Source organism: Aythya marila (genome assembly GCF_965140915.1).
Source record: "Aythya marila genome assembly, chromosome: 3".
Classification (NCBI taxonomy): domain Eukaryota; kingdom Metazoa; phylum Chordata; class Aves; order Anseriformes; family Anatidae; genus Aythya; species Aythya marila.
In genome coordinates this window covers 67,136,226-67,157,091 of record NC_139044.1, presented here as the reverse complement: position 1 = coordinate 67,157,091, position 20,866 = coordinate 67,136,226, and the positions used below count along the sequence as shown (strand labels likewise).

The 20,866-nt window shown below is 35.8% G+C and overlaps 1 protein-coding gene across 1 annotated transcript in view; it reads left to right on the top strand.

Annotated features, from left to right (window-relative positions):
• Window positions 1-20,866, top strand: part of ASCC3 (activating signal cointegrator 1 complex subunit 3) — a 281,915-nt gene that overhangs the window by 115,476 nt on the left and 145,573 nt on the right. The window contains exons 12-13 of the mRNA XM_082756805.1: window positions 5,109-5,285; window positions 9,325-9,396. Coding sequence (XP_082612931.1) covers window positions 5,109-5,285; window positions 9,325-9,396 — 249 coding nt within the window. The remainder of the gene's footprint in view (window positions 1-5,108; window positions 5,286-9,324; window positions 9,397-20,866) is intronic.

The following is a 20,866-nucleotide window of genomic DNA, read 5'->3' as shown; positions in this document are numbered from 1 at the left end:
AACCACTATCTTATATAATAACCATCTAACTGGGTCTTCTAGGACTAAATAAGTGATCTGGCACATGAAAAATACTAATGTTGGAATGGACTATATTTACAAAGTGTCCTCTTGCACTTTGTATATGCACGTGCAAGATAAACAAAAAATTTTGATACTTGCTTTTACAGGAGAAGTCTGAGAAGTAGTTGGAAAATGTATGCACAGAGCTCTAAAAGCCATTATCAAAAATAAAATACTTGTAGTGCTTGGATAGATGAATAAGATAAGTAATTGAGACTCACTCATAATCACATAGGAAAATGTAAAAAAATAAACAATATGTGGTAGTTGCAGATTCAGGTAATTTTGTTTTTCTGACTTCTGAGTTTAGCACAGTTTTGGTCACTGCTGTTTGTATGTTGCCATGTATAATTAAAATAATAAAGAAAACTCAGTCTGTGTATGTATATGAGGATATACAGACACAGAGTTCTAGTTTATAGTTTAAGCATAAAATAGTTGGCAGAAATGTTATGATATATTTTTGCTTTTAGGATAAGCATACCTTGTTTTGCTTCTGAGGAAGATGGTGAAAAAATGATTATCTGGATGTCCTTGAAAGAAGTTAAATTGATGGAATGATTTAGAGGACTTTTATTGCACTTTGGAGCACTGAGTTATAGTCTTGCTTTTAATGAATCCTCTGTGATTATTTTCTGAATCTGTTTGGAGTCTAACAGTGCTGCTTCAACTTGAGAGTTATATAAGAAATACTTGAGGATGGGAATTTCATACAGAAGTTTGGCATTAATGAGGCAAGATTTTTTTCAAGCAAAATGTCCTTTTAGAGTTTTGTAGAGTTAGTATGTTTAAATGCTGACAACACGGGCTGGCAATTCTGAGACAGTTTTAAAACTCTTTGTTTTCTTACACTTCAACCACTGCTTCTTTCACCTGTTTTAGATAAGAAGTCTCACTTTTTCTCAGGCATATGTGGCAGTGGTTATCTTTAACATAGTAGTTAACAGTGACCTCTTTTAATAGTTATAGACATAAACTTACCTTTCCTGAAAAACAAACGAAAAACTTACAAACTTTACCAAACACTGTGAAGCAAATAATGATTGTTTATCAGGCTCCTACTTTATGTACATTATACACTATTGGAAATTAAAAGCTCAAAGTTCCATAATTAGGATGCTGAGAAATTGCTGCAAATTTATATTTTAATGTGTAATTTAGATGGGAAAAGCACCAAACTTCTTTTTGATATTTTTTTTTTTTTACAGTTTGAATTAGCTTATTAGTAGTCTTTACAGTAACATCTTGTTAGTTTTCAGATTTAAATAGAGCAAAATACATTATTACCTGATTTCTTTATTGTTCTGACGTGATTTTTGTGGCTTAACATAAATAGAAAAATGATAGTCCAAATAATTTGCATGAAGTTCAACAAGGCCAAGTGCTGGGTCCTGCACCTGGGGCGCAATAACCCCAAGCAGAGCTACAGGCTGGGAGAGGAATGGTTGGAGAGCTGCCAGGCAGAGAAGGACCTGGGAGTGATGGTGGATAGTCGGCTGAATATGAGCCAGCAGTGTGCTCAGGTGGCCAAGAAGGCCAACGGCATCCTGGCTTGTATCAGGAACAGTGTGATCAGCAGGGCCAGGGAGGTGATCGTCCCCCTGTACTCGGCTCTGGTGAGGCCGCACCTCGAGTACTGTGTTCAGTTTTGGGCCCCTCGCTACAAGAAGGACATCGAGGTGCTTGAGCAGGTGCAGAGAAGGGCGACGAAGCTGGTGAGGGGCCTGGAGAACAAGTCCTATGAGGAGCGGCTGAGGGAGCTGGGCTTGTTCAGCCTGGAGAAGAGGAGGCTCAGGGGCGACCTTATCGCTCTCTATAGGTACCTCAAGGGAGGCTGTAGCGAGGTGGGGGTTGGTTTGTTCTGCCACGTGCCTGGTGACAGGACGAGGGGGAATGGGCTTAGGTTGAGCCAGGGGAGTTTTAGGTTAGATGTTAGGAAGAACTTCTTCACTGAAAGGGTTGTGAGGCATTGGAACAGGCTGCCCAGGGAAGTGGTGGAGTCACCATCCCTGGAAGTCTTCAAAAGACGTTTAGATGTAGAGCTTAGGGACATGGTTTAGTGGGGACTGCTAGCGTTAGGTCAGAGGTTGTACTCGATGATCTTGAGGTCTCTTCCAACCTAGAAATTCTGTGATTCTGTGATTTGCAAATTTTACTTACTGAAAAAAAAAGTATGTAGGCATTATATCCATAAGCACAAATATATGGACAGGTTTAATATAAAATGTGCTTTGTTTATAAGTGTGTTGTACATATTAGTAATTTTTATTGTTCTTGCTTGTGTTGATTGCTGCGGTTTTCAGGTGCAGTTATAATTCTGGGTTCTCCAGGTTTCAGCCTAGAGAAGAAAAGGCTCTGGGGAGACCTCATTGTGACCTTTCAATACTTAAAGGAGTCTTACAAAAAGATGGAGAAGGACTCTTTACTTGGGTTAATAATGATAGGACAAGGGGGAACGGTCTTAAACTAAAAGAGGTTAGATTTAGACTAGACATAAGGAAGGAATTCTTCACTGAGTAGTGAGGCACTGGAATAGGTTGCCCAGAGAAGCTGTGGATGCCCCATCCCTGGAAATGTGCAAGGCCAGGCTGGATGGGGCATTGGACAACCTGATCTAGTGGGTGGCATCCCTGCCCATGACAGGGGGCTGGAGTTAGGTGATCATTAAGGTCCCTTCCAACCTGAATAATCTGTTCCCTGACCACAAGGCCAGCTGCCAGATCGGTGAAGTTACGCAGTTTCTATTTACAAGGATTTTGAAAATGAAAAGTCTCAGTAAACTGTAACTGTTCTTCAGATGTTGTTATATTTTGAAAGAAAACTCTGAACAGTTAATTGGTGTAAAAATTCATAAGTCCATGGTTATTATGTAGAGTTCTTGTTAATTGTTTAAATACTGGAAATAATTTCCTACCATCCGATGGATCTGAGCACATTTTTCAGGCTCTCAGAAGATTTGAAATATATTAAATTTAGCAAAATCAAATATGTTTTGCAGATTAGAGTTTAGTTACACTTTCCGATTGAGGTACTTGATTATCAGGTGATAGTGAACAAAGTACAGTATAATTAAACATATCTGTGGTTACTGTATTTACAGTTCAAAAACCTGCATAGGCATTAGACAAATTAGACATTTGTATGAGGTGTCCATGTCCAGACACTGCCAGGGGTTGGGGCTGTAGGGCTCTTCTTTGGCGAGAGGCGAGGGCTGCCCTGTACCAGTTCCAGACATTTCCAATGGCACCACCACAAGGCATGGCTGGGCCCTGCAGCTAAAATGGCGGCGCTCTGGGGTTAAAAAAAAAAAAAAAAAAAAGAAAAAAGAAAAACGGCTCCTAGCCATGAGGAGAGAGGAAAACTGTATGAGAAACAAACCTGTGAGACCCAAGATTCCTGTAGTCCATGGGGAGGCCAGGCTGGAGCATACAGAAAACCAAAAAAAAAAAAAAAAAAAAAAAAGCCCCACGCTCCAAAACTGTATGATTGAGGATTACCCTTAGGTCATCAGAAAATCCAGCTATAAAAATATATCTAACAAATTATATTCTACTAATGCTTCTTTGTTAATGAACTTGCTTATCAACTTTCTTGAATGCTGGCTACAGATGTTAAGACTTGTGAAAATGAAATATCTTGTGTCTGTCCTCTCAGAATTTGAGTTTACATTTAAGAGTTTGTTGTACATGAGCTTTCCTCTGCAAAGCTGCACTTTTGTGTAAGTGAAGAAGTGTTGGTCAGTCAGCAGTTTTTCTGTGGTGTTTCGTTGCCTGCATCAACTGTCGGAACCTCCAGATTTTTACTATGTGATATGTCCATTATCAGCAACGCAGTGGTTTGCTTGGTTGTTATCTGTAGAGTTGGAGGGATAGGGTGGGGATGTTTTCATTTGGGTTTTGGTTTATGATTTTTGTGCACTTACTATTCCCCAGGTCTGTATTATGGTATCATTTGTTTTATCTTATTTACGAATGTTTTCCATATACTTTTTAATCATCTTTTTTTTTGAAAACTTCTTGTTCTTCTGTTTTAATTGCAACATGGGACTTCCTTTCACTTTAACTTGCATATCTTAGTCATTCAAAACCTGAATCTAAGTTTCACAGTGTTTTGAACAGGACTTAGCTGGGTAGAAGATAGCAACCTTACTCATAAGATGAGACGTTCGTGCATTTGCAACAAGTTGAGAACCTTGTTTGTGGCCTCAGTTATACTATGCACAAAAAGTCTTTAGATGAAAACTTCTGTATGTCTAAATAATTGCACTAGTAAGTAAGCTGTGAGCCAGCCTACAAAGTTCTTAATATTTCAGCAAGAAACGGGAAAATTCTTGCATTCTTTCCTCATTCAAATGTTTTAATTGCTTTCATTCTTTTTGAAAATTATCTGGAAATATATGCAATATGTAAACTTTTATATGAAACAGAGTATTTATATGTATAAAATAACCATTTCTTTTATAAAATGTAATACAAACAGGAAAAAAAAAAGAATGATAGAAAAAATGTCTGTTAGTGTTATTGGTATCTTCAGTTCTGCAGAAGTACTGATACATACTGCAGAAATGCAGATAGTGATGAACCAGAATAGATTGCCTAAGAGAGTTGTGGAAATATCTAAGCACTAGCCATGATTGAGGAATGGCACAAATTACATTGTTTTTTATTTCAGAAGTGCGTGAATTCAACTAAAAAGAAATGATTCCAAATTATCTGTCCTAGTTTTGCCTGTAAATTTTACAATCCCTTCTTAACAAGCCAGTGTTACTGTTCTTGTTCCTCCACGTCAGTTAATGAATACTAACTTTTTGCAGGGTAAAAGAGATGAATAAGAAAGATTCAATGGAACTGTAGAGTGTTCTGGTTTCTTCAGTACAGGTTAATCACTAGCTCAAATCTATTGTTCACCTTTTTATATAATATTAAATGCTTCTTTCATGTTATTATTGAGTAAGGGAGGTTTTAAAACTCCTACTGTGCTTGATTTCTTCTACTGTAACACTTGGATTATTTACAGGGTTTTTTTTGTTTGTTTATTTTTTGTAGGTTGAGTCTACACAAAGTATGATCAGGATTTTGGGTCTTTCAGCTACATTACCCAATTATCTTGATGTTGCTACATTTCTACATGTTAATCCCTACATTGGACTGTTCTACTTCGATGGCCGTTTCCGACCTGTACCACTGGGACAAACCTTTATAGGAATTAAGACGACTAATAAGGTAAAGAATCAGGAAAAGCAAAGAAAGGATTGCTATTTGTTTTAATCATGCTTCACCTATGTATGTGTAGGGGGTACTGTTTTGTTTGTTTGTTTTATGCTACTGCTGTTTTATGAAGCATATTCTCTATAAAGATACAGTGAGAAATGCTTAAAGAATCCTGTTTCCTCAGTTTGCAGTCCCTGTAAATAGGCCTTTCTGTGGCTGGGTACAATGGTATGTAGTTTTGCAATGCCTTCACTTTACTAATAAGTTTTGCTTTATTGGGGAAAAATCATCACCCTCAACTGCAGTCACTGTAGGACCTGATTATTCTGCCTTTCTCATTTGTTTTCCATTTGGCTAGAAACTTTACCAGTAAGAATGCCTGTGGAATAATCAATGGAATGTTGTAAGAAAAATACACATTTATGAAATCTGGATATGAGACATGCATTAACTTAACACTAATGGGTTATAAGTTATTGATGAAAACCTTAGCGTCCTAAGCCATTATTTGTCACACGTGCATGTTTGATAGAAAACGCATTACAACAGTCCCTAAATTAGCTTCTTTATTCTTTGTGCTCTTGTTCATTTGTGGAAGCATTGAGGCCATGTAGGTATATTATTCTTATTAAAATAATAGGTCAATGAAGTGCAGTGCCACTTGACACTTCAAATTATAAACCTTCTTTAAATACAGTCATTGATACAAACACATTTCCATAAACTGCTTTTGCAAAGATTTCTATGTATCTTAGTAGCAAATAATTAAAGCACAAGTAACTTAGAGATGTATAATATTTTATAGCTCAGCTTTTTTGGAAATCTTATTCTGCTCTGATTTCAATTTAATAGAAATCAAGACATTTTTGATCAAAAGCCAATTGCATAACTTAATCAATGATAGTATTCTTTTCTAGGTTATTTTTCTTTTTTTTTTTTTTCCTATTTTTTTCTAGGTTATTTAGCTAGTACATTCTATCTGAAATGCAGGAAAGAAACTTTAGCTTACAACCATAGGGAGCCATTTCAAGTGTATACACGCAAGACTAGTTTACCGTATGTTGCTTACCACAGTTTGCATATTTTAACCTTCATTAATGATACTAAGTGCCTTCACTGTTATTTGCCGTTGCTTTTCTTTAATGTTTTCCTAGCACTAGATTTGTCTATTTTGTTTATTTCTACTGTAGTCTGGTAAGAAAAAAGGAAAGACTCAGTTTAATCATATTTATTTTAGAATGCAACCCTGATTTAAAAATCAGAGTACTACACAGATTCTCTTATGACATTTAACATGATTAAAAAAAATGTTTTCTTAAAACAGAACAAGACAAACACAATAATAAATATTATTAATAGGAAATAATCATAAATATTAGGAGGTAGTAGTTATTCTGAAACGTGAATACACAGCAGACAAAGACTCTCTTAGTAATGCCACAAGCTAGGAGTTTCTTTTTGCTTTTCAGAAGAATGCCATTCTAGATTTCATAGAGTAAAATACGTTTTGCAATGAAGTTAATATATGTTGTATCAAACGAAAACTAGAAGCATTAAACCTCTTTTACAAAGGATTCTTTTCAGCATAATATTAATACTGAACCTGCCAAATGATTACTGATATCAATATCCTTCTGGTCTATCCGAAAGGAAAGCAGTGCAAGAACCCACAGAATCAAAAATTCTTGTAGAACATCAACAGATGCAATGCAATCAATACTGTGTCTGAATCCACACTGGTGAGGAGCAAGGAGACAAAGTTGTTAGTTCCTTGAAGTAGATGCTTTGCCATAGCTTTATAAAATTTTTTGTCAAAAAAAAAAAAAAAAAACAAAAAACCAAACTCTCCAAAAATTTGGAGCAGATGAATAATTAGCCAATTCATATGCAAACCACAGGCAAGCCTTCTTCAACAATCAGTAGCAGTGTCCTCTAAACCATAGCCGTTTAGCTGTTTCAGATGGACACAGCGGTTTTTCTCAGGCTTTTAGCATATGGGAATTTGATACATTTCCAAAATGCTTCTGATCCCACAATGAACAATTGGTGCTGAAGTTAGGCATACTTATCCTTTTTAGATTGGATTCTACTAAAAAGACTGGTAGCAGCCTGGTAGTATAATAGGGCACCTGCTTCACTGAAGTTGAGGCAAAAGCTTCCAAATCTCTGAGCTGCTGCTGGCATCTAGACTGGTTCTCTGTGGTAGTGCAGGGATCTGGAAGAGGCCCAATCAGCCTTGCAAAACTCAGTGGAGGGGAGTGCTTGCTTTAGATGCTAGCATTTCTCACTATGGTTCTGCCTAAAGATACTTAGGCTAGTACCTAAGTATCTTTTCTTCAGGAAATGAATTAGGATGTCTGTGAAAGCTCAGCTAAAATTAGTTTTAGTGACATGGCATTTCAGTGCTAGATAGCAGTTGTCCAAAAATGTGTGGAATAAATGGGATTGCTCTATGTTCTTCTCTAGAATATGTATAACATTATGGCTATTTATGATGTGCGTTCAAGCATATTTTAGTTGTGTTCTTAATTGAGGTTTATAATGATGCTGTCTCCCTCTTGCTGGGTTAGATATGCACAGCACATGTTGTATAACTTTTGGTGTACTTATTAGGCATAGACATTAGCCAGGAAATAGTTGAAACTGACAGCATATGGAACCAAGACTAAAATATGGCTTCTTCATTTGCAGATCTATTAATGTCACATATATGGATCATCTACTCAGTTTAATTTGATTTTAAAAGTTGTTTCTTTTTTTTTTTGATGGAAGACAAATAATCTGGCTGTATAGAGTTGTTATTTTTCTTTATACATGTTAGCTTTCTCTCTGTGTATGGGTGCAAAGCATATGTAAAATTGTTTGTACATGTGTATATATATATGTCTATATGTGTGTTTATGCATTGCCTATTTACACTTCTTAATAATTTTCAAATAAATGTTTGAAAAATAATTAAATGAAGTGCTAACCTCTAATTTTCAGAGCAATCAGACAGGGTATTTGTCTCTTGCCCACAAGGCCATCTTTCTCACATTTTTACTATTATTCTTATGGCAAATACGAATGTTCTCTCCTTCCCATTAAAGCAATTAAAGCTATATTTTACAACTTTAAGATATTCTAGATAACACCAAGAAGTGCTGAATTTCCATTTTCTAGTTCCTACATATTTTTTTCTTACAAAATATTTGTGTCAAAAAAAAAAAAAGCTATATTTTCCTTCTTTCCACCCCTTTATGCAAAAATGAAGGATGGAGTTCTTATCTGCTCTAATTTTGAACTTCATTTATTTAGTCTGATTTGGAACAATCTTAAGTATATGCTATGAAAAAAAAAATGAAAGAAGTATATTTGGAGCAGATTGAAGAATACATTTCTATTGAGGTTTTAAACTGAACTCTATTTTGGAACCTTTCTGAAGCTTTATGATTTATCCGTAATTGGAAATCCTGTGTGTGGTAATCCCACTGTTTCCTAGTGACCCAACTATGAAGAAAATTCTTTCTTCTGACAAAAAATTGAGAATCAGTAACTGCTTGGATACGTATATCTGCAATGTATAAGCTGCATTCATAGATAAAAATAAGATAACAAGATAAAAATAATTTAATAAAAATAATATATATAAAAAAAGATAAAAATAATTATTTGATGTTTTAAATGTATTGATGTATTAAATGGATTACTTCATCACTATCCAGTAGAATATCCAGTAGAAGTATGATTCCTTATATATGGAACAGATAAACTAAAGAACAGAACTGGATTACCTCTCTTTGGTCTTAAAAAAAAGAAAAAAAAAAAAAAAAGTCACTTAATAAACTTTATATCCACTACCCTTTTTTTTTTTTTTTTGTGCTTTTTCTACTTATTTTCATGATCTATTTGTGAATTAATAAAGTATTGTTAGTAATGGGGATCAGTATATTATAAATTCAATTGCATAAACATATTTTTAATGGATCACTATTACTTTTTTGACATGTAATAGAAAATGTGTAGAAAAATAGAAATGATTTTAATATAAGGTATGATGTTTACTTTTCAGGTGCAGCAGCTAAATCATATGGATGAAGTATGTTATGAAAATGTGCTGAAGCAAATAATGGCTGGACACCAGGTATTTTTTTGGTTTGGTTTGCATTCAGAACAAACATAAAGAAATTGGTTTTGATCATTATAAAGTTTGTTTTAAAGATTTTTTTTTGAGGTATGTCACTTCAAGGGTCTTCTTTAACCTTAAAAACACTTTATAGGATCAGCATGCAAGAAAACCTAAAGAGGCTAAGAAATGTTCATTTGTACCAAAGGTGAAAATTTCAGTATAACTCAAACTAACTAATGAATATTTATGTCTTGAGTTTAAAATGACAAAGGTTGGTACTTAGAGGCCTTAGACTTAGGTACATTTAATGATTTAAAATAAAATAAAATCTAGTTATTATTCTCACCCTTTCCCATATCTCGCCAATTCTAGCTAGAGGTCCTGTTGGAGATGAAGGGTGAGAATTATGCAGTGTTCAAAACATGGTGCACAAGGGCTCAGCATCTCTCATTTGAAATGTTCTTGGTTTTGTGTCTTGCTTTTGTTATTAAAGGAAGTAATCCTTCATTATGCTCTACAGTAGAAGTTTCTGCAGTGAATTTTCAAATCTGACATTCCCCTTGGCTTGACACCTTTGCATGAATAGTTTATCTTTCTGTTATTGTTGTGCTCTTAGATCACCATCACATGATGTCTTCTTTTTGTTAGTTTTTTGCAAATATAGCAATGTGAGAGGCAGTAGTTGTGACAGGTATGGCACCTGTTCAGAGCATGAACAAAACTAAGTAATCTACATATAACGGAAGGAAATTCACACACAATAATGCTAAGAACTGTGTATTTTCCCTGTTTCAAAGAAAATTCAGATTATGATGTTATTTTAAAAGTTGAACAGTTGGTTTATGACTTGGAGAAAATAAAATTCTTCAGCAACAAATAACTCTTCCTGCTCCCTCTGGTTCAATATTGCTTACCTTCCCTTGCTATTATCAGCTACTGGTGATATATTCAAAAAGTTTTTAATGTAGTCATGAAGATTGCATATGGAAAGTTGGTATTTGCCAGAGTGAAAATTTTTAACAACATTTGTTGGCAGTACCAAGGGAACTTGAGTTTGTTATTTCCTCATTGTCAGCTATGCTCACATCTTACCATATTTCTTAAACTGAGGTAGCTTTAGTTGCTCATATTTCACTTTTTGTTATGATTGTGTGTATTTTCAGTTGCTATAGATGAAGCTACAAGTAGCAGATTCTTTAAGTCAGTATGTCTAAACAACTAACATTTCTTGGAATACAGGCAGAAAGTTGCATGCTGTTCCAGAATATTTATTGCACCTTTCTTCCCCTCTCTTTTCTTCAGACTGAGGGGGAAAAATATCTAAAAATATATCTAATAAAGACTCAAGTGCAATAATTTGTATAATTCTTGCAGATGGTGTTTCGTTGTTTGCATGGCTTTCCTTGAGAATGGTTTTAGTTCCTGTACAAACAGTTGAATGCACGAGTGTTTTAAGGCATGTGCTGCAGCTGAAAAGATGTCACATGAAGAATACTAGTCTCCATAATGTTACAGTTTCACTAGCTGAGACAATTGCTTATCTCAGTTTCTGAAAATTATGTTCCAAGCCAACAATCAAATAAGCAGTGTATTTTCAGACAAGGCAGAAGTGTCATTTCCCTTGCTATAGAAAAGTTTGTTTGATTTCAGAATGCTTTGGTTGATTTGATTCAATTGATTGTAAATGTTAAGCACTTTCATTGCTTTAAAATGTTTGTTCTGGGTACGATATATGTTGACTATCACTAGCCTGTGGTAAATATGCTGATTAAAGTGAAAAAGATAACATAGATTGCTAGTAGTGCAAATTCAGTATGAATATTGTTCTTTGGTGATCATTCAGTGTAAGAATTTATCTAAATGCTGAATATATATGCAAGCTGAATTCAGTAAAAAATACATAAATCAGTATGGCATTTCAAAAAGTTATGGTAATGAGTTTAATGATATTTCAAAGCAATTGTATCAAGCACAGGTGTATATATCAAGGAGTAGCATTTGAGATATGTTACAGAACTCTTAAATATACATTTATGTAACTTTTTTTATATTTCCTTTTTTCAAATTATTGAAAACATTTGTCTTTATACTTATGAAACAGACGTTCATATCCTGAAATGATGATATAGAAAACACTACTATGCAGTCTTTGACAATGCAGAACTAAGCATATCAGCTCATTGTATAATACAGTTAATTATAGTTTGTAGTATTTAATAAGGTAGTAAAAGTGAGGGATTTTACTTTTAATGAGTATGCTCTGATAAATGAACTGCCTAATCATTATACAAACTGCAGATGTTAAAAAAAAAAAAAAAAAATAAGGCAGATATATCTGCGCTGAAATACCTTCCCCGTAGTGTAGGATGAATTCTATGCTAGGAAGGTTTTCCTTAGTGTGTTTCCATAATTTTGAGAATAGCATTTGATATTCTAGAGTTATCACCTTCTTCTGATTTTTTTGTTTTAGAAAGTCATTGCCTTGTGTACAGGTTTAATGTAGTCTGATACCGTCTTGCTCTGTAACCTTTCATAGCTTTTTTTGTTTTGTTTTGTTTTGTTTTGTTTTCCTTTAAACTTGTGTTTATTTTCATTCCGTGTGTGTGTATAAAGTTTGTTTGCTTTCTTACAAAGTTGTGGCTGTTTCTAAATGGAAAGATCGTAGAATCATAGAATGGTTTGGATTGGAAGGGACCTTAAAGCCCATCCAGTTCCAACTCCCCTGACATGGGCAGGGACATCTCCCACTTGCCCAGGTTGCTCCATCCAGCCTGGCTTCAACACTTTAAGGGAGGGGGCATCCACAGCTTCTCTGGGGAACCTGTTCCAGTGTCTCACTACCCTGAGTGAATAATTTCTTCCTTATATCTAATTTTATATCTTCCTTCTATCTTAATCTAAATTTATCCTGTTTTAGTTTAAAACCATTACTTGTCCTATCACTCCACTCCCTGAAAGAGTCCTCCTCCCCCAGCTTGCCTATAGGCCCCCTTTAAGTACAGTAAAGGCCACTATAAGGTCTCCCTAAGTCCAGAGTGCAAGCAAAATTCTGTGGTGAGGAGGTCCTTGCATGAGATTTGGGGAGGAAGAAAGATGAAAACTCACAGGGGGGCAAGCCAGTCCACCACTGGGTGCAGGGTCAGAGCAAGAATCACAGAAAATTAAAGTCTGGAAAAGAGAAGACTGAGAAGAGACCTCATCAATGTATATAAATATCTGAGGGGAGGGTGCCAAGAGGATGGAGCCAGTCTCTTTTCAGTCATGTCCAGTGAGAGGATGAGAGACAGCGAGCACAAACTGAAGCATAGGAGGTTCTGGCTGAATTTGAGGGGGCACTTCTTTACTGCGAAGGTGACAGAGCACTGGAACAGGTTGTCCAGAGAGGATGTAGAGTCTTGTCTGGAGATATTCAAACCCTGCCTGCATGCCATCTTCTGTAGTGTGCAGTTGTAGTGTGTAGATCCTGCTTGGCAGGGGGGTTGGACTAGATGATGTTCAGAGGTCCCTTCCAACCGCAGCCATTCTGTGAAAATGGTAGTGTTTCCAGAAAGGGCAACAGCAGCATCATTCATTCCTGACACAGTTATGCAGCTGTTACTTTATGGTCTATATGGCCTCCCCAAAGCCTTCTCCAAGATGAGCAGCCCCAGTTCTCTCAGCCCCTCTCCACAGGAGTGGTGCTCCAGCCCATGATCATCCTCTTGATCTTCCTCTGGACAAGTCCATGCCCTTGTGATGGGGGCCCCAGAGTTGAGCACAGTGTTCCAGGTGGGGTCTCATAAGAGCAGAGTAGAAGGGGAGAGTCACCTCCCTCACTCCACTGGCCACGCTTATTTTGATGCAGCCCAGAATACAGTTGGTTTACTGTGGGCTGCAATACTGTGGGCTGCAAGCGCACAATGCTGCTTCATGTTGAACTTTTCATCAGCCGGCATCCCAGGTCTTTCTCCTCAGGGCTGCTCTCAATCCACTCTCTGTCCAGCACATATTTGTGCTTGGAATTGCCCCAGCCCAGATGTTGGACCTTGCACTTGGCCTTGTAGAATTTCATGAGGTTCACATCCTCTTCCCAAGTACTTCAGAAAAAAAATTCTACAGCAGTTGTATATCTGAATGAAATTCAGGAAATATTTGTAATTTTCTATCTTTTGAGGCAGTAATATATGACAGGCACTCTGATCTCAACAGCAGTGGTTCAGAGAACCAAAAGCTATATTCCATCTTTATGCAATAAAGAAATACCAGAATCAGAGAAAAACATATTCCCTTTTCTAAAGTTCCATGAGTTTGAGTTAATGTACGCTCTCCTGTGGCCATCAAACTTTCACAATGTTGTCTTTAAGATTCTTTATTAGAGTCTTTTGAATGAGTTAATAAATTAAGCCCAACAGTTGTTTGTTTACCTACTGTTCTGTTAACTCATTTTGAAAGAATTCTACAGTGCTAAAAAGGAGTAATTTCATAGAATCATAGAATATCCTGAGTTGGAAGGGACCCTTAAGGATCATCAAGTCCAACTCTTGACACCGCACAGGTCTACCCAAAAGTTCAGACCATGTGACTAAGTGCACAGTCCAATCTCTTCTTAAATTCAGACAGGCTCGGTGCAGTGACCACTTCCCTGGGGAGCCTGTTCCAGTGTGCAACCACCCTCTCTGTGAAGAACCCCCTCCTGACGTCCAGCCTAAATTTCCCCTGCCTCAGCTTAACCCCGTTCCCGCGGGTCCTGTCACTGGTGTTAATGGAGAAAAGGTCTCCTGCTTCTCGACACCCCCTTACAAGGAAGTTGTAGACTGTGATGAGGTCTCCCCTCAGCCTCCTCTTCTCCAGGCTGAACAGGCCCAGTGACCTCAGCCGTTCTTCGTATGTCTTCCCCTCCAGGCCTTTCACCATCTTCGTAGCCCTCCTCTGGACACTCTCCAACAGTTTCATGTCCTTTTTATACTGTGGTGCCCAGAACTGCACACAGTACTCGAGGTGAGGCTGCACCAGCGCAGAGTAGAGCGGGACAATCACCTCCCTTGACCTACTAGCGATGCCGTGCTTGATGCACCCCAGGACACGGTTGGCCCTCCTGGCTGCCAGGGCACACTGCTGGCTCATATTCAACTTGCTGTCTACCACGACCCCCAGATCCCTCTCTTCTAGGCTGCTCTCCAGCATCTCATCGCCCAGTCTGTACGTGCAGCCAGGATTTCCCCGTCCCAGGTGCAGGACCCGGCACTTGCTCTTATTAATTTAGTCTTATGGAAGTCTTATTATTAATTTAGTCTTATGGAAGTCATGCTGATGCGCCACTGTCATATTATAGGTTATAGTGTGATGCTTGACTGAAGTTATATGTTCATGTGTTTTAATAGATGTACGTGTGTTTTCATTTTTTAAGACTAAGGCTGGTAGGAGGTAGTTGCATTCTACAGACATGTGTTTTGACAGATGGAGAGAAGCTTTTTATGTTGATTTTTCAACAGTCATACTCTGCAAGACTTCAAGATCTTTCTGGCTACTGGGAAATTAAGAGTTGGTGATTCAGCCTTTAATTTTGATCCATCTGCTCAAACTAATGAGATATCTCATTTGTAGGCTTCACTTTGAATTACCACATGCAACTGAAGCTGTAACATTTGTCTTATAGCACAACTCTCCTCTTGCTGAACTTGAGGAAAGATGTAATGATAAATGGCTTGCCCTACTGAGTTTTCCGGGGTTCTTGTTACAGAAACTTTTTATGGTGACTGGAGAATTAAGATCAGAAAATGTCCCAAAGGTTTCCTGGTGCTTTTTAAGTCAGCATGCTCTTTTTGTAGGATTACTAGTGATGTAGGTCTTCATGATGAGGTTCCTTTGTCATATCCTACCTCTTAAGACTATGTTAAGTGAGAAGGGATTTTTCTCAGTGTCCTTCTGTGCTTGATATTAGCTGGTGAATATTTGTTTTTATGTCATTCTTAAAATTTACTGTGTTCTTATATTGCCTGCAAGTATGTTAGAACCTCTTGGATTGCTTTGCACTTTTGGAGTTTTACTTCTCCCCTTTAATAAACCAAAGACTCTTTAAACAAAGAGAGGGGAAAAAAATGTTAAAATTACACACTTTATCGGAGAATGTGACCCTATACTCAGTTACAGGTAGAGTATTTTTGCCAGCATTTGTCTTCCAGAATACTCTTTTCTCAAAGACTGTGTCATCAAAAATTATCATTCCTCAAAATGATTATACCTGTTTCTTGTCAGACAGCCTCCAGGAGTGAATCACAGGCATTAGCAGCAGTAGTTCAGCTACGGAGCTGAAAAGGCTTCTTAACATTTTACAGCCCTGTAAGAAAGGCATCTAGTGCCAAAGCATTCTGGGGAGTGGGTAGCACCTTGCTGAGGCAGCCTGCAGAGAACCTCGCAAGATCAGCAAAGACAACAACTGAATACCACACTCGTCAACGTCATTTTTATAATAAATTGAAACATCGTATTGTTAGCTGATTTCAGACAATGCATACCCTGCTGTCCTTATCTTCATGTTGTATGAGGTAGGAAAAGCCCTTGACTTGTTATTTGAGGAATAATACAGTGTTTTTAGGAGTTGTGAGGAATAACAACATTTTAAGGTTGTTGTTTGTGTGTTTTTTTTAATGTTCAGAAACATGTGATATGTAAATTTTACCTACTCTAAACTTCTTTCTCCAAAATATATGAAACTGTTGCACTTCAAGGTTCGTTTTCCTGAAGTTAGTATCCAAGGGAAAATGCTCTTCTTGACTCCAACCATCTCTGTTGCTGCATAGGCTCACTTCCAGTATATCTTCTATTCTTACTGACCTTTTGCTTTCTTATCCCACTGCCTTGGTTACTGAGAGAAAAAGATGATCGTATGTTTCTCTCATTGTCCCCGTCACCTCTTAACTAATTCTGCTGTTATGAATTGATCAGAACCTTACTGTTCTTTTTTCTGTTCTTTTTACTTTTGTGAAATGAAGAGCATCTAAAAACCTGAAAATAAAGAGGGTATCTTTGGATTTTGTTTTTAATTTTTACATTATGTTTTAGAATGGCTGTTGCAGAAATTCTTTGAGAGATTTCAGAGAAAGTGCTTCCTCAAACTGCATATGTAAACCTCTCATGCTTTTGCCATGTTCCCCAGACTACTCATCTTGTCCATTTCTGCAACTTTTTCTTTCTTTTCTTCTGATAGCTCTTCGATACTACTTAAACCTTCAAAAGAAGTCCTGTGTTCTTTGCCCTTGGTGTTGTTTCAGCAGGTCTCTTGTATTTACCCTCTGCACCTTACTTTCCTCTCTGTGTCCCTCTTTCCCACCCACATTCCCCAACCTTCAGTACTCTGTTACTCTGTCTTCAGCCATAGATACCTAAGTTTTAGTCTTGGTTCCTTACCTAATGCACTTAGCTAGTTTGGCCTTTTGGTTGCGGATTACAGTTTTCAATTTGGAGTGCCCTTGACATTCTCTCGTCTACTGTAACTTTTTATCCTCTTCAAGAAAACAAGCGTCTCATTTTCCACATAATTTTCTGTGCAATGGAGATAGGAAGATAGGATAGAATTAACATTCTGGAAGTCTTACCACTGGGACTGAAAATGTGCAGGAAGACAGAAGGACAAGAAAAGGAAAACAAGAAACAGCCATAGACATAACCATCACTTGATGCTGCAAGCAGTGATCTTCACACTGCCCATTTTCTGCTTATTTCAGTTCACTTTTCTTAACGGTCTTTTGAAGAATGTTTTTTTTTTTTTTTTTTTTTAAGTATCTACTTGTCGGTGCCTGAGTCTGCTCTTCTGCTTTGAACTAGTTTCTTAGTTTTAGCTGGTTTCTTCTGCCTCATTTAGCATTTTACAGTTAGCATTTTTTACAATATTGTCACAACTGCATCTGATATACCTAAGACATCTTTATCTTTTGTCTTTTAAAATTAAATGTGGATTGATTTTTTTTTTATGTGCAAAATGCTGCCATAATACTTGTTCAATTCTTAATATATGGTTAGTATGCAGTTTTGGTAGGGATCAGACTTGGTCTATTAATTAGAACATATGTGCTTAATTAAAATGTTCTATACCACTGTTCTGCATTTAGTTCATTAGAAACAATATTGAGATAATATGCATTTTTTATATTAGAATAACTTCTAATTATCATCTTATACAGATTATTAATACTTAATATACTTTCAAATCAGTATTGTTGATGTCACAGGTCAGAAAAAGATTATACTTGAATTATATAGTCAAAAATGTTTCCATGCTATATAGTGCATAAAAGATTCACTGTCTGTAATTGTTCTCTATTTACAATAATTAACTTGAACTTTGCAGTACTGAGAAGTGTCATCTTGTTTTCCTTAAAAAGCTATCTTAAGCCAAAAAAGAAAGTCTGAGTAGTTATTTTAAAACTGTTGTATTAAATTGTCAGAAGTAAATTTGACAGGTATTAATTTCATCTGTAAAAATGATGGATTAAATTTCTTTATTATCAGTTTTCCAGCTGTTATTTGGTTGCAGAAGCCATGTGAAGATAAAAGTTTAATAAGCTTAGTTACTGCATCTGTTGACATTGCTTTTATAGCTGTGTCCTAAGATAAGATTTAATAAAACACTATTTTTTTCAGAGGTCTCTCTGGAACTTGCTATCTTGAGAATTAAGCTTGTACTAGTCTTCTCCCTTAGTTAAATAGTGTGTATAGCACACTTTGGACAAATAATTCTGAAAAATTATTTGATTTATTAAATTTATTATCCAAGGGTTTGGGGGGTTTTGAGTTCCATTTAATAGCCTAAAAAGTTTATTCGAGTCCATTTGAGTTTTTGTAGCTCTACATTTGTACAGATTGCTTCTGTTTTCCAGGTACATCTTGCCTGCATGTATATATACAGGTATTGTTTATATGTGCACACACATAAGTTTAAGGTGGTCAGACAAGATGGGTTAATTATGGTTAATCTCTTCAGATGTTATTTCCATGTCAGCTGATTACATGAAGCCTTGAATACTTTAGATACCTTTCTGTAGACCTTTCTCATGTAGGTACAGGTAGGGTCCATCAGTATGCATAATTTCTTTAATGAAATCACAGACTAAATTATCTAGTGGTGGTGTGCTATTTTTATGTTCTTTGTCTTCATCATTTATTTATGCGCTTCCATGCTAACTGCCTTTTGCAGTTCTAGATATAATTGTTACCATAATTGTATGTCTGAATAAATAAAACTTCATATCTTACTTTAATTAAGAATACTATATTGGTGTGCTAACTATGCAGATGATATCCTTCAAAAAACTGTACGTACCAGATGTTTCATGTTAAATGAGACATTCATATTATTTTCCATTTTATTTTCTGGTCACATCTCTTTGGCTTTAAACATTTAATACCTTGTCAGTTGCCTATCTGAATAGATGAAAAATTGCTGGAAATGGATGCTGTAACAAGTTATGCACATGAAAAGCGCTTATTCAATTAGTCTTCTAAACGTTTGTGTGCTACATTTCTATGCCTTACAATAATTTTTGCATATATGTCTCTGTTTACATAGTAACTTGTCTGTGCATGTCTACTCAGGTGTTCATAATTAATTTCTGTAGACCAAAAGTGCAAAATTATTTTCCTACCAATAATTATTAGTTCACGGGATGTTTGGTATATGCCTATAGTCTTGCACAGCTACACAATAATGTCTATATTTGTAATACATCTATTTAAGGTTGCAGTTACTCCTATTTAGAATTTCTGTTCTTCTGATATTAATGAGTGTACACTGAATCATTAAATAAAATATCAAATTTAATTCCAAAAAATTAACTTCTCATAGTCTGAGGGAAATAATAAATAATAAATTTTATTAATCTGTAATAGGCCATTTGAGTGAGCTTGTTTTTTGTGGGAGATTTGAAAATTAAGTTACAGGTGTATAGTTAGCATACTATTTATATTTATTTTAATATGTATTTATATTTTTATATTATTTTATACTATAATTATATATTATGAATATATTTAGTTATATTTATTCAATACGTCTAATAGATGTGTTCATCCACTTACGGATGTGGTAAAGGCAGCTACATCACTCTCGCAGCCTAATGTTGTGAGTTTTACTAGCTCTAAGTTAAAAGCTGGTTTTGAAACACAGAGCTGCAGACTATTAATGGTCTATAAGTTTGTGGGAAGTTAAGTCTGTGGATGCCCGTTAGCTTTGTGTTTGTCTTCAGTAAGAATTTAATGACAAGGATAAATGATTTCTTCCAGAAGAAATGTTGAGGAGAGTCAGTGGTCTGAAGTTTTTGAAAAATTCTTGCTTTTGTAGCCATTAAAAAAAAATCCTGTGTTTAATCTAATAGATACTATCAACTAACAACCTTCCTGATTATCACCAAAATTTTTGTAAATTATTCAAAATGTAACAACACAACTACTGTCCACTGATTACTCACACACTTTTTAGTAGATGTTACCAAAGAATCCGGTAGTGATTTCATTAGTGTTTTCATTTGAACTATATGGTGATATAGATATAGAAATTAAGTTATTTGGAGGAATCTATGAGGATGAGAAATAAAAATTCTTTATTAAGATGGTAAGATGCATCAGGAAATTCCTTTCACCTTGTATTCACTTTCCAGGATAGAAGAGTTCTCACATATGTAGTTCTTTGGTACTGATAACATCCTTTATGGTTACTGAAAAGATATAGAACAAGAGAATAGATTTTAGTATCTTCTATGTTCCTTTCATGAGCATAATTTGCATATTACCACTGGCTTCTGGGTTATTCTTGTACCTAAGGAGAGTATATATTTAAGTAAATACAGTTTTGGAAACACAAGAGAATAAACTTTACAACTCTATTATAGAGTAGTATTCATGATTTATCTATGATTTGTCAAAAATTGAATTTATGATAACCAAGAAAAATATGTGTTATATGAAGTCAGAATAGGTAATGTGAGGTCAGGACAAAAGGAAATGCTTGAAACAAATTCTTGCATGATCTTGTTTCGCTAAAAAAAGATGCAGTGAAAAGCTGATTATGATTTTGAATAACAATTGTCATTCAAGTCCATTGGCATCTGTAAGAATGCAATTGTTAGCTGCCTAATGACATATATTTGCATAGTAATAGACTAGCTATTCTTGCTTAAGTTTCTCTACAAGAATAGATATTGCTATTTCTATTTCCATCCTGTCAATTAAAATTCAGAATAATTTCTACTACCTGTAGGAGTCAGTAAAGTATTGTTTGTTTGTCTTAGTGAATAATTTGCTTTCTACATCAATTTTCATTCTTTTCATTTCTGCTCTGCATTTTGTAAGGATAAGTCTTCATGCTGTTTTGCAGAAATAACACATAATAAATTTTTGAAAGATCTTTTTCTGTTTTAGACATTTTTAGTCTTAGTATATTAAGGCAATGAATGTTATCTTCTTTCACCCTCTTCTCCCTTTAATTGCCTCAGAGTGTTTTTAATTGTGCTTT